The sequence below is a fragment of the Trichosurus vulpecula genome, chromosome 3, assembly GCF_011100635.1.
Source record: "Trichosurus vulpecula isolate mTriVul1 chromosome 3, mTriVul1.pri, whole genome shotgun sequence".
Taxonomy (NCBI): Eukaryota; Metazoa; Chordata; class Mammalia; order Diprotodontia; family Phalangeridae; genus Trichosurus; species Trichosurus vulpecula.
In genome coordinates, this window is record NC_050575.1 from 215,633,777 (window position 1) to 215,648,814 (window position 15,038).

The window sequence follows — 15,038 nt, forward strand, 5'->3', positions numbered from 1 at the left end:
AAGCACCACCAGCCCCCGCCCGACTGCTTTGAAAAACCCAGACGTTGGTGCTTCTCTCTCTCTGGTAACTATGTATGTATAGCTTCGGTCAGTCAGCTAGAAGCCTGTCTCTTGATTTGTGTTATTTGCTGTGTTTATGTAATTTCTGCTTGTAATTTCTGTTTGTATTTGCTGACTTTTTCCCCTGAAATAAGTGAATGATATATATATGTTTAATTAAATTGAGATTGTAAACCCCTTAAAGTTGCTTTCCTTAGAAAAGCAGATCAAAGAACCTATGCTAGCAGCCCTACTGTGTGCTGGTGTTACTGGCCTTACACAGCCACAGCAGCTGCAAGTAGCAGCATTGTTTTTACATCTTAGTACAGATGTGGACAAATCATATTAAATTTTGCCATCTTAAACTTGAAGAGACATCTTAATCAGAAAGTGATTTAATGAAAAGCCTTAGCATAGATGAATCCTCTAATTACCAGAGGCTAATATTTATCCACTAAGAAGAATTTGTTTCAGGATTAGTCAGGGACCAGGAAGAATGTAGAGAGATCAATTTAATAATGGAATCCCTAAATAAATGATAATAAAATTCTAATGTATTTCTTTATAGGGCACATAATTTTGTTTACTATGGTTTTTTTTTTCAAGGACACCTAAACAAAATGAAGTTTTGGAAAGGATTAAAAAATGTTATCATTGTGGCACTATAGATCCATCTCCCCACTTTCTTAACTCTGTAAATGTCCAGATAAGCCTTACGATCTTTATTCAGAGTTGCTAGGGTCATTAGGTTTACTTGAAGTAAATTTTCTCAGTGACAACAAATTCTGTTGTTCTTTTCAAGTGCTAAGGCAAAGTTCTCACTAGCACTTTCTAAATGGTTTATTGTGCTTATTCTTACTAGCATGAATTTAAAATGCCCTTACATTTATGCTACTAAGTATCTTGTTTCAGTTGTACATAGGCTCATAGACTAATTGAGCTAGAAGAATCCTTAGAAGTACTTTAGTTCAGACCCCACATTTTACAAGTGAAGAAGCTGAAGCCCAAAGAAGGGAAATGACCTACTTAAGTTCAAACAGGAAGGAAGTCAAAAAGTTGAGATTTGTAAAGTACTGAGAAGAAGAAAAAAAGCACCAGGCCCAGTCTTTTGAATTTAAAATATAGTTGGGAAGATAAGACATTAAGACATGAAATGATTTTTAAAAAAACAAATGAATTAAATACAAAATAAGTATAAAAATCTAAGCCATTTTAAGGTAGTACATATTTGAGTTCAGACAAGGAAATGCTCAAACTTTTGAGATAGATATCACAGGTATTGTTAGCTCTACTTCATAGACAAAGAAATTTACACTTTTCAAGGTTAAGTGACTTATCTGTGGCCAAATAGCAATTTGAATCCAGGTCTTTCTGACCCCAAGTCACTCTGTCCACCGTTCTACACAATCTGAGAGACTGGGAAAGAGTTTAGTCATGAGCTAACCAGCTGATGGAGGTGGGAATAAGAAGAGTCACATTACTCTTTCCTTAGTCATTTTAAGTTTCCATTTACCACTTAGGCAGTGGTTTAGTTCCTCCTGGGAATTATCCTACAAGTCAGGTAAATACCAATAAATGGTTCTTAGTTTGTTGCTTTGCCAACCAGTATGCTTTCACACATACAGTTAACTGAATATAGAGGATTGCATCAACTAATCAATCTTACTTTTCCATTAAAAAATAATTTTGATCTTCAGCAATCTTGGTTCTTTAGACTGTGATTTTCCATAATTGAGAACCTCATGGCACCATAAGAAGTAATTTACTATTAAAATGATTTTCCCTGTAGAATTTTATTCCATGGGGTTTTACCTGTCCTTTCTTTGAAATGTGCTCTCTCAAAATCCAGGGTTATATATAAAAATACCTGGTTTTCCTTCCCTCCTTTATCACAGAGTCTAAGGCAATGGCCATTTCCCCATCCGGTCGCCATCTTTCATAATCAGAATCACAGACTGTCAATGTTGTTAGACACCCAAGGGGTCTTGAAGATTTTCAGTGAGAGACCCTAGGACTTTCCAGTATAGTTCATTCTACTTTTAGATAGATAACAATTATGTTAGGAAATGTTTCCTTACCTCAAATCTAAGTCTGCCTCTCTGCAACTTCTCTACCTTTTCTTCCTGGTTCTGCCCCTGGTAAAATAAGCAGAAATGCCAGATAGACTATATTCATAGCATTCCCCTGATCTTTTAGACCAGTGACCCTGGTAAGAAAGGAAAGAAGGTTTAACTTATTCTTGATGAAACTCTACCAGCTCTTTGTGATCACAGTTTCCTTCTCTTAGTGCTCACTAACCATCCTTCTAATAATAATTTCTGGGTTTTCTTCGAGGAGTTAAAGCTTTCTGACTTGTAGTTTGTAGACTAAATCCCCTTTCTTTTTTTGGAAATGGTTTTCCTCAGCAGAGAAAGCAGAAGGAACACATGTTAAGCAGCTCTCATTCTCTCTGCCTTTCCACTGATACTCCTTATTTATTATTCCATCCACTTTAAACCATAGATCTGTCCTGACTTGGAGCCTCCTCTTTTCCTCATGTAGCTAAACACAAACCCTTTCACTGTCTGGATTTTTCCTTGCTTGTCTCATCTTCATTGTGAACTTGAGCATTCCTGTCACTTGGCTCCCTGGGATATGCTAAGACTTCAGTCTTTATGTTCCATTACCCACCCCCTTTCCCATCTCTGCTATGTCTTTTTAAAGTTCTTTGTGTGTTGCTGAGTTCTCCTTGTATCTGTAACAGTCTCTTTAGACTCATTCCCCCATTCCTCATCTGATTTTTTTTTTGTTAATATTTTCAGAATGTCATTCTTGAGAGCTTTTCATCTCTCAGGCTGATTTACTCTACAGAAATAGTTCACAGATCTTATCCTATCTCTAAAACCTTTGAAATCTGTCCTTAAAACTAGATGCATGTTAGTCCTTACCCATTTTTTTGTCTGTCACAAATTCTAAGATACAGGAGTCCCCTTAACCTGCTGTGTTCTTTACATTTCCCTATCCAAGTTACTAGTTCTTCATTGTTGGGGAGAATCAGAACCAGAATACAATTTGCCTCTTTGTTTTCTTCACTTTTGAAGGATGAAATTATTATTAAGACAATCAAAATTTTTTTGATCTGCTTTAATTAGAGGGCTTCTGTAGATGTATCCAGTCACTACTGTATCATTTCTCTGTTAGAAGCTTATGATCTGGACTCTGGACTATCAATCTATTTTCTCGTTCTTCTGATCTATAGGATATTCAGATGACAGTATTGCTTCCGTTTCTGCCTCTCTCTGCTTATCTTCACCTAAAATATAATCTACTAATCTTATCTCTCCATGTTAACTATTTTTCTCACAAATTTATCTTCTAAACATACAATAGTAGTCTTACCTTCACTTTTTTTTTAACCTGCCCTGTTTCTTTGGAATAATATACATTCCCAAAACCATACTACAATCATGGCTTCCATCTCATCGAATGTTATTGCTTCTTGAAAAGTCAGATTTGCTTTTTTATAGTAGGAGTTTCTACTTTCTTATTCTCATATTTTGTGCATTTCTGTATAGATATTCAAGGTTATGGGTTTTATTGCTTACTCATTTCTTGGTTTTTGTCTCCTGTGAATTTTTGTGTATCTCTACTACGATCCTTTCTGTATTTTAGCTACTGTAAATAGTATCTAGCCTAATGACTATACATAAGCCTTTTTCTTTTTCCTTGATTCCTTCCTTTTCAGTTTAAAGTCCTCTAATTATGTTTTCAAGACTCTGGGCAAATTCATTCTTACCAGCCTTTGTTGGGCTACTGCCAAGGATGGAGTATACTTATTCCTTAATTGTATGCTGTGGTCCAGAAATCCAAATCCCAATTTTAGGTACCATCATTGTAACCGGCTATTTACTTCTCCAATTTGCCTTTCTCTTCTGAAGCCCTTGCCTTCAGGCAGCATAACTCAGCGTTGCCATGTGACTCTGAAAAAAAAAATAAATCTTTTGCCAGATTTGTAACTTGGAAAAAGGGGCCTGCAAGAGTTGTCTTTCTTAACAAAAAGATATTCTACAGTTCTATGAAGCAAAATGTTGTGAGACAAATCAACAAGCATTTATGAAATGCTTACTATATATTCTGGGCACATGAAATTAGAGAATAAACCATGCAAATTGGTGCTCACAAATGAAAAACTAAGTGAAGGGATTAGGGATTGGGAAAGGCTTCCCAGGGGAGGTGACATCTAAATTGGAGTTTGGAAGAAGCTAAGGATTGTAAAAAATTTGAAGAGGAGTTCTGTGCATTCCAGGCATGCTGAACAACCCGTGAAAAAATACGATGCCAAATTCAAGGAACGGTATGTAGACCAATTTGATTAGGACATAACAGTGTATGAAAAGGAGCCATGTGAAATAAAACAGGAAAGATAAATGGAAGCCAGCCTATGGAGGACTTTAAACTACAAGCCGAATAGTTTGTATGTTATGCTGGAGACAGTAGGGAACAAAGAACAGTCTTGAGCAGGGCAGTGACAGGGCTGAACCTTGGTAGATGACTTTGACAGCTGAGTGGAAGGGAGATTAGAAAGGACTGAGCCTGGGGATGGGCACATCCATTAGGAAGCTCTTGCAGTAGTCCATGGTAAGAGGTTGAGGATGGTCTGAATTAAGGTGTTGTCTTCTGTGGGAATAAAAGGAAGGGGACAGATATGAAAGATGCTTCAGAGCCAGAGTTGGCAAAGCTTAGGAAGGGATTGCACATGTATTAAGACCCTACTGTGAGCAAGGAGCTGTTAGATCCTCTTAGACCCAAAAGAGCAAAAGGCCAAAAAAAAAAAGTTCCTCAGGAGCTTTTTTATACAGGAGGAACCTAGCCAGGGGGTGGGAGTGGGTCAGGGCAGAGATAAGGAAAGGCCTCATGTAGGATGTGGCACCTGAGCTATGTCTTGAAAAAAGCTAGAAATTCCAAGTAAAAGTGAGGAGGGGGACATGTGGGACCGCCTGTGCAAAGGCCCTTGGTAGGAGATAAATCATCATGTACAGGAAAAAGCTAAAAGGCCAGTTTGACTGAAATAGAGAGTATATAGATGTGTGAAATAATAGTGGAAAGGTAGTTATGAGCCAGATTATAGATGTTCTTTATACACCAGGCTGAAGCTTTTGTATTTTCTAGCACAGGCCTGCACTACCTGTGGTCCACAGGCCACTTAGGGCCCTTGGGTCACTTGCATTATGCCAAAGGATTTTGGGCAGTCCATGAAAAATGTAGAGGAAAAAAACATCCTCTGTAGAGGAAATCCTTTGGCAGGCCACAGGTTGTGTAGGCCTGTTCTAGAGGTATCTTTAAATATGTATTTTCTGTATACTTTATATGTTGTCTCCCCCAACTACTCTATAAGTTCCTTGAGGGCAGGGACTATTTTTGCTTTTACTTCTGTATCCCCAGCATCTGGTAAATACTGTTTATTGATTGATTGAAATAGCCTTCATGTTAGCAAGAACCATCACCATGCACCTAAAGAGGCACACCCTTACATTTCCCTGTAATTACCCAGAATGAATGGTATTCACAGGTCTTGAAAGCATTTGTGCTTTAGTGATACCAAATTCAAAGCATGAACCATTAAGATGGATTAGAGGAAATTCTCCCCCCAAAAATATTTATGTAGATAAATGAAACCTCACTTCTGAGCCAAAATATGAACCGTTAAAGTGGATTAGAGGAAAGTCCTCCCCCCAAAATCCATACAAATAAATGAAACCACACTTCTGTATCTAGTCAGCTTGAGCCCAAGCTCCATCTCCTTTATACTCCCCATGAGAACACTAGGGCCTGGCTGCCAACTGCTCAGCCCCTGCATGCATGCCTTTCCTTTTTCAAATAATAGCCCAATTAATATTGCCTTGCTATAGGGAAGGACAGATTAATCCACTGTCCTATGGCTCTACTCAGAATTCCTGTGATGCAGAGTAGTGAACTGTCTAGGTAGAAATTCTGTTCTTTTGCTACCACTCCCCGTTCTCTAACTCATCCATGTCAGTAGGTCTATCCAACTCTACTTGTCCCTTTCATTGTGTCCTATCGAACTTTTTTTTTTTTTTAACGATTTGCTCTTCATTTTAGGAATTTTAGGAAAAGAAGGAATCTTTTCGTTTCCTGTTCCTTCCATTCCCTTTCATTTATTGTAACCTCCCGTAATTGGCATTGCATCCCTGGCCATGCCGTCCAGTACTGGATGTGCCTTCTCTCTTAGTCTTCTAACATCCTGAGTTATTGATGGGGGTGAGGTAAGGCATGGAATGGGGATGATACTCATTACTCCTCACTTCAACTTCTAAGACCATCCCCTAAAGTCTGCACTTATCAACTCTCTTTTGAGGTTCATCTACCCAGACACATCACTCTATACAAATTCTGGTGACTAGTATCTACCAGCTCCCAGATCATTCTCCCTTCTTTCCCAAAAGTGGATTCTCAAAGCGCCATCACTACTCTGACCTTTTCTTCAGAATTTCACTCTTTAATTAACCAGTTCAGTTTGACACTATGCTGCACTCCTGATAATTCCTTAGACCCTATGTCCTACTGTCACCCCTAGATTACTCTCTCCATCTGTCTTCTCTACTCCAGTTCGTAGGCTCTGAGTACAAATGGAAGAAGTTAAATGATCATAATAACGGGTTACGTTAAAAATATTTGTTATCCAATCTCAACTATACTCTTACTGCTACATGCCATTCCTTTTACTCCAATTGACTGTCTCACTTCCCACAGAAGCTGTTCCACACATTGTTTTTTCTTCTCAAACTATCACTTCCTCCCAACTTCAGCTAAGTACTTTTCCTCATACTTCACAAAAAAAAAATTGAGGCCATCTTGACTCATGCTTCTTCTCAATTCCACACCTCAAGTCACCTCAGCATCATTCCCTATTCTCTAGTCTTTAACACTGTAGTCTCAGGAAGTGATAGGCCTCTTTGCCAAGGTCAAACCCTGTGCTTGTGCCCTTGATCCATCTCCTTCTGTCAAACCCCTTTTCCCCTTGTCTCTTTATCACTCATACGGTACCAAACTCCAGCCCTGGAGTACTCCCACTATCTATCTCTTTCTTCTCCTCCTACGTGTCTGATTGTTGTCCTTCATGCTCAGAGAGGGCCAAAATGACATCAGGGTGTCCAGCTGTGTCTGATCAGATCAATGCAAGGCTCTACCACAGATTGGGTACAAGTAGTCCATATGAAAATTTGGAGTGGAGTTGTCTCTAAATTTATACATCTCATGTTTCTTTTTGAGTTAATTCAATTCTGCTTTGCTCATAGAGCACAGTGCCTTCTTTGATGCAGGCACACCATGCTGGGTGGTCCTCTGCCGGTGTCTCCCATATCGCACAATAAATTCCAGAGTTCTTTAGAGAGACTTTGAGAATGTTCTTGTATCGCTTCTGACTGCATGTGAGCACCTGCGTTGTATGAGTTCTCTGTAAAATAGTCTATTAGGCAACATATGTTTAGTTTTCAAACAACATGGCCAGACCATCAGAGTTGTATTCTCTGCAGTAGTCTAAATGCTTGGCAGTTCAGCTCAAGAAAGGACCTCAGTGTCTACCACCTTATCTTGCCAGATGATCTTCAGAATCTTCTTAAAACATTCAAATGGAAACAATTTAGTTTCTTGGCATGGCACTGGTATACTATCTAGATTTCACAGGCATACAACAATGAGGTCAGCAGAATGGCTTCTACTTATGTGCTAATGAATGGCACTGGAGAACTGTGTTAACTTACTGATCCAGTCCACTGCCAGTTTATGTTTTCTGATTTTGACTGGTCCCTGACTACAGTAAGGCAGTCTTATTATTCCTCCCTAATCTCTATCACGTTTCCCTCAGCAGCTGTTCCAAACCTTATCTTCTCTGCTCAAACTTATCATGCCCTATATTCCCTCCCTCCAGTCACACAGCAGAGTACCTCACCTCATACTTAACTGAGAGAACAAAGGTCATTTGCCTTTAGCTCCCTCTTCTCCCCTACAATATATACATCTAAGAACTCCTTAATATCATCTTTCATTCTTTTCTCCTCCACTCATCTTTGATTAGGAGATAGACCTTCTGGCCAAGATCAGCTCCTAGTCACAATCATAGTCAGTCATAGATTTAGTTAGATGGGACTCTAGAAGCCATTAAATCCAACCCCCTCATTTTAGAAATAAGGAAACTAAGGCCGAAAAAGCTTAAGTGACTTCCCCAGGGTCACACAGCTAGTAATTGAGGCAGAATTTGAATCTATATTCTCTTGATGCCAATTGTAGCTTTCTATCTAGTATACTATAATACCTTTGAGCTTATATTCTCCTGGCTCCCCCAGAAATATCCCCTCATTCTCCCTAATCTTTGGTGTACTTATACATACTAGTTCTTTTCTTCTTCCTACAAACATGATCAGGTTTCCCCTAATCCTTGAAACGCCTTGACGTGACACTACTTTCTTCCATTTCACAACTAGCTTGGGGTAATGGAGAACTGTCTACATACTTACTGCTTTACTTCTTCTCTTAGTCACTCTTTGATCCCTTGATGTCTGACTTCCAGCCTCATCACTGTAGCGCCTATGGCAGCTATGAATATGCTGTCATAGTGTTGAAGGCAGAACCAAAACATTTATTCCAGCACCAGAAAGCCATATCCATCATAGCAGCAAAGAAATTCATACACATTAGCAACACAGGGGGCACCAAGATCCCCAAGCCTTCCCTCTGTTAGGCCTCCCCACAAAGCAAACTCCCTTAGGCAAAATGCCCCTCTCTCACCCATGACAGCTGCTGCTGCTGCTCCTGCTTGCGCGTGCACTCTCTCTTTCTCTCCCTCTCCCTCTCTCTCTCCCTCTCCCTGTCTCCCTCTCTCTCTCTGTGTCTCTCTTTCTCTGTCTCTCTCTCTCTCTCTCTTTCTCCCACCCTCTCTCCTTCTCCCCCCCAACTCTTCCTCTCTCCCCGCCCCTTCCCAAGCTCTGACTGCTCTGTGGCTTCCTCTCAGTTCTGCTCCACCTTTCAGCAAGCTCCTCCCATCACAGGCTCATATGACTCAGACTCATGGGACTCAGACAGGTCACACTGACCTATTAATGGATGGGGAAGATCTTCAAATTGTATTAATAATACATGAACAATACTCCCATTGCATTAACAATATAATCACTCAGCCAAAACTGTTGAATAAAACCAATTTCTCCAAAGTTACCCCTTGACATATTGCCAAATGTGATAGGTTTTTTCTCATTCCTCATGCTTCTTGACCTCTCTACAGATTTGAAGCTCTTGGCCACACCCTCTCAAGGATACTCTCTCCTAGCTTGGTTTCTATGACATTGCTGTCATTTGATTCTTCTCCTTAATTGTTTGCCCCCTTTTTAGTCTCCTTTGCTATATCATCATTCACCTAATACTTCATAAATCCTTATTCAGATCCTAATATTTTTTGTTCCTTCACTTTATTTATAAACTATGCCAACCAAAGTCACCTTTCTGGTAAAGGAGAGTGGCCTTTGGTGAGTTGAAGTACATGATCATTGTCTTCATGATACACCTGGAAGTCTAGCAAGAGGCCTGTAGTATAGCACAAAATAGTCCTGGTGTTAGAGTCCTGGCTTCAATTCATGGCTCTCTATAAGTCATGCCACCTCTGGGTATTAGTTTTCTTACCTATAAAACAGAAAGTTGTACTGAGTGCCTTTGGGCTCTATATCTATATCTATGAAGTTTTCATATATAACTATATTACTCTAGAAAGAAGACTTCTTTACATTGGTTTTTAGTAATTTCTTCATCATCAGTCTTCTGCTAAAGTTTTACTCCAGGACCTCATGGTAGCCTAGAATTGGGTTTTGGGAAACTATACTAGCAGAGTACAAGTCTTGGCAAGATTTGTGTTTATAATAATTATGTTGAGCTTAATTATGTTTTTTTTTCTTCCTGGTAGTTGGCATAGTTAAAGGCAGGTGAGTTAAGGATTTTGGGAGATTGTGTACAATAAGAGTAAATCAGTCACCTTCTGGAAGAAGGGATAGTTATGTGTTCTTGTGTTTTTAGTTGTCTAATTTCAATTTTATGTTACCCTTTTTACCATTTAGTTTTAGGATTCTGGGTTGCTATTCACATAGTTCAGCTTCATTTTTCTCCTACTCCCCCCACCCCAATTGGTATGATGATCAATAAGAAAAAAAATAACTGAAAACGATTAGTAAATATTGGTCAAAAAGCCAAGGACTATTATGATTTATTGCCTGTGTTTCTTCTTTGTTAATTTTTTCAGTTTTTAATGTTTTCAGATCTGCCATGCAATTTAATCAACATTAGTAGAAAAGTTGACTATTTCTTTATCTTTGCTTCTTTTCTTCCAACCCAGGTAAGAATCTTGACGCCATCCATGACATCACTGTGGCATATCCTCACAACATTCCTCAGACAGAGAAGCACCTCTTAAATGGAAACTTCCCCAAGGAGATCCATTTTCACATCAGCAGGTATGCATTAGAAACCCTACCGGACTCCAAGGAGGAACTTCAGGTCTGGTGCCACAAACGATGGCAAGAGAAAGAAGAGCGACTCCGAATGTTCTATGAGGGGTCGAAGAATTTTGAATTCACGGGGAAGAGTGTGATTCCACCTTGCAAATCAGAATTCAGGGTACTAGTGACCAAATGGATGTCCATCTTCTATTGGACCTGCTTCACCCCTGCTATGTTTGTTCTCCTATATTTCTACAGCATTGTTCGGTGGTACTTTTTTATCACAATTGTCTTTTTTGTGCTACAAGAGAGAATATTTGGTGGACTCGAAGTTATTGAACTTGCATGTTACCGGTTCTTATGGAAACGACCAAGTGTAGATGACAAGAAAAAAGACTGAGAATATAGGATTCACAGGCCAGAAACTTGAGGCATTTTTTAAAAAAAATGTTCTACATACAGCCTTTGTAAACTGAAGATTTTTTTTGCATGAAAACTTCAAATCTTTCTTATTACCATCATTCTTTGTTAAAGACATTTTGCACTTGATTTTGTGAAAAGGAAAAAAAAAACAGATGTTGCTCTATATGAAAATAGTTTTTAATCTCAGAATGTAATTTTAATATTGTTTCAGCAAGGAGATGCAGTGGTGAAATAATTCTTGCTGGATTATTAAACAATCATTAGGCTGTTAATAGGCAAGATACACAATGGATTTGTAAACTCCAATCCTATCGTCCAGCCAAACTGTGTAGCCAAAGGAGATAGATCTGTGACTCGTAACCCCTAGCACAAGTCAAGTCTCTTCACTGAAGAGTGGAGGTAGATCACCTCACTTAGTCATGTGAGTTGTCTCTTTCTTACCTTTTCCTCTGCAGTTCCTTGATCATTTTTTTCCAAAACCATCCTCATTGTAGCTTTCTCTAGGCCCCTTACTGAAAACTTGCTGCCCCCCTTAGATTAGTCAAAAGATTTGACAACCAATCAACACAAAGAATGTGGTCATTCATGAGAGGCTCATTTCGTTTTTGGCAACCTACAGAGTGAAAAACCTTGCGTGCCCTTTTGCCCATGGAGGGAACCAGGTCTATGAGTAAACAGAAGCTATACCAACTTCTAAACCTCAATTTGAATTTTGCGATTAGAAATTTTGCTTCATTTTGTCATTACTATAATGTGATCAGTGCCAGTTTTCCTTCAGTATATTGGTAATTGGTACCTTTTTGCCCCTAAGGGCAAGGCCTAGATGAAAAAAAAATATATTAATACCTTTTTCTTCCTCCACCCCCCAAATAAAAGCAGAGTACAATCTGAAATTAACTAACTATGAATTCCCAAGTGTTTCTGAAAACAAGAGGGAAGACTGTGTTCCTCTCTTTGAATAAAAATCTTAGTTTACTTTTAAAAAAAAAAAGCCTTCACCAAGGCAGTTATTAGTAATAGCCAAAATTGCATGACAAAAGAATTTCCCATCATATCCCTGACAATTCCGACTACATTTTTGACCTAGTGCAATGGAACTCATTAGCAACACTGTTTCATACCTTGACTTCTTTTTGTCTCAGATCACCTCTTTCAATAGCAGCATTTAGACTTGCCGTTGATTTACTCAACTAAATAAATGTTGCCACCAGTGGAAGTCCAGGGAACCAACAACATAAACTTTTAGTCTCTTTATGAGGCAAAAAAAAAAAAAACAAACCAACAACTCTGTAGTTTCTTCCTCTTACCATCTGGCTCTTATTCCATAATACGGAGGTGGTGGACATAGGAATGAAAATATGAAGCAGTTAAAGTCATTGGCTGTCAGCAAATCTAACAGCTTTGTTGCAGTCTTTAAACAGCTCCCAGAGTTATTCACTGCATTGTGTTCTTTGCTCACTGAAGTTTGTCCTTGTCCTACAGAAAAAGGAAGGCTACCTTTCCTCTCTGTACACAGAAATCTGAGTTTAGCTCTTTCAGGAAAAAAAAAAGCCTTAAACAAAGGCAGTTATGGCTAATAGCCAAAATTAGAAGCAAAAGAATTTTCCATCAAATCCCTGACAATTCAAATTATACTTAGTTAAAATTTTTTTGTGTTGGACAGTGGCTTCTGCTCCAAGTTTTAACTTTGTTCTGCCATGAAAGGGGTAAACACATAGGAAGTATGGCTTACTGAAGTAGCAAATTCTTGCAGAAGTACCTGTCAGACTAGAAAAAACATTGATGGAAAATGATTTTTGTTAGAAAGCAGCAACAAAAAAATTCACACAAGTATATCAACTGTGCCTCCTGTAGAAAAACTAGCCTATATTGAACTATCTCCCCTTCCCCCAAGACAACTGCTTTTAATTCCCTGCACATAGCTACTAATTAGTTATTACACACATGTGCTGGAAGCCATCTGTTTAACTTCATGGGTTTTTTGTTTTGTTTTGTTTTGTTTTATTTGCGGGTTGGAGGGAAGTTAACCTTTTTCCATTATAAAAGTGGTTTCTAATTTAGGGTTGTCTCAGACTTCCTTTGGCTATATTTAGAAACTCAGAAAGAGTTTGACAATTGAGATTGCTCTGTTGTAGTGGGGAAGGAAAAAAGGCTATACTTTCTGTCCTGAAGGTGTTTATAATATAGTCTTTGTAAGCTGAAATCATAGCTACTGTCCAAAGCTACGTAGCTCCCTGTCTGAGGAACGTTTTCCATCTAATCTGATGCACTTTCAATTCTGAACCTTGCAAAGAAAAACACTTTTTTCCACAGAAGATATTTTTAAGATAAACTATAAATCTTAAAAAAAAAATAACTAAACAAAACCTAGAGTTCAGAATCAGAAGTTACAGACACCCACACCAGGGAGAAACAGTTTTTACAAGGCATTGGGGAGGGGTTGGTGGAGAGAAAATGAAATAAACAGTTTTTGCCTGCAGAAAGGAGTATTCCAGTTCCCCCTTTGAACAGGAGAAAAGAAATTTTTTTCCTTACATTTTTCATGGCTCAAAAAAGTTTTTATTTTAAATACATTTTTCAAAACTGTTTAAACAGTTAATACTTATTCGTAATATTCCATTGCTTTTGGAATGACTCAGAAGAATTAATATGAAAATGGCAAGGATGTATCCATATGTCTTCAGTCCTTTTATCTTCCACAGCCCTCCACCTTGGTGCTCTAGAAACAGAGCTGCTTCTCTCTTAGCTGCATTACAATTCAGAGGTAACAATCTCTTAATCTATAGAAGGTACTATTGACAGCCTTGGAAATCATTATAATTTAGTTGTCCAAATGTTCAATTTTAAAATTGCCATTCTGTGAAATTTTAAACAAATAAAAGTCAGCATGTTTTATACAGGGCATGGAACATGACCCACAAGAAAAGTTACTTATTAAGAATCCTTTTCCCTGACCTGATTGGATTATCAGCAAAGACATAAGACAATACCTCATTAATTTGAATATTCATTAAAAGTACATGGTAAAGGATGAGCATTTGTGAATTGTAAAGGGGAGAGGGATATGTAAGAACGACCTCCTTTTAAAGGCTTCCTATCAAATTTTATATGTTAATTTGTTAGTAAAATTTAGAGTGCAAAAATAGTACCCCACTTAAAATGCCTTACACTTAGGTCGATTAGAAATTGGAGTCATTCTAAAATAATATATCAGAAGCCTTAGTTTGAAGGGAGAGTTCTGTGAGTTGATGGTTCATCAAAAGCATATTGGAAATGTGACCTCCTGCTTTCTTTGCACAGTCTCTAAGCTCTGGTCCCAAGAGCCATGCCTTTGTGCACTTTACAGCAAGTTCCACTGGGGGAACTTGTTGGTGGATTGTTTACATTTCTTTGTATAAATGACATGCTTTTAGTGCCTTGGTTAAGGATCTGGTTTAGTTTCAGGTGTTTCTGTACTATGACCCTTAGACAAAGGTTTCTTTATACTAACTCATAAAAACAAAAACTCTTTAGGCTTGTGGTCTCTAAACACTTGTTACTGTTATTTGTGAACATCACTTTATGACGTTTGAGTAACAGCTTAAAAATCCAAGGCTTTATTGACTTGTATCTGTGATCAGTGATGTAGGCTGCATAAACGAATTTGCCAATGATTGTGTTGCCTTTACTTTAAATTTTGTTTTCAGAAAGGATTCTTGTTTTTGACTGCTTAATCTTAAAAGAGGATTGTATGAAAAATACCAAGATATGAAAACTCACAGAATGGCCTTAGTTTTCATCATTCATGAAATATGTTAAGGTGTTTGTGAGTCATGTATCAGTCATGTATCATACATTCCTGAATAAAATGGAATACTTAAACAGTGTGTGTGTGTGTGTGTGTGTGTGTGTGTGTGTGTGTGTGTGTGTGTTTCTGGTTTGTCAAGAGTGAAGTGACTTACATTCTATAAAAGATGATTTTTGATCATTCTGCTTTGCTTTCCAACATCTAGCCTGAACTATCTCTTTTTAAGATAACAGTCATTACTGTTAAGACTCTCAAGTTTCTCAGTATAGTTCCTGAGCAGATTTTATTTTTCAAATTTTCTTGTGACATCT

At 38.2% G+C, this 15,038-nt stretch overlaps 1 protein-coding gene across 1 annotated transcript in view; it reads left to right on the forward strand.

Moving 5' to 3' along the window:
* The window catches only part of LCLAT1 (lysocardiolipin acyltransferase 1), a 161,643-nt gene extending 146,842 nt beyond the window's left edge, over positions 1 to 14,801 (forward strand). Inside the window, exon 6 of the mRNA XM_036749073.1 lies at positions 10,415 to 14,801. Coding sequence (XP_036604968.1) covers positions 10,415 to 10,917 — 503 coding nt within the window. The 3' untranslated portion in view covers positions 10,918 to 14,801. The remainder of the gene's footprint in view (positions 1 to 10,414) is intronic.
* The last annotated feature ends 237 nt before the right edge of the window (positions 14,802 to 15,038 follow it).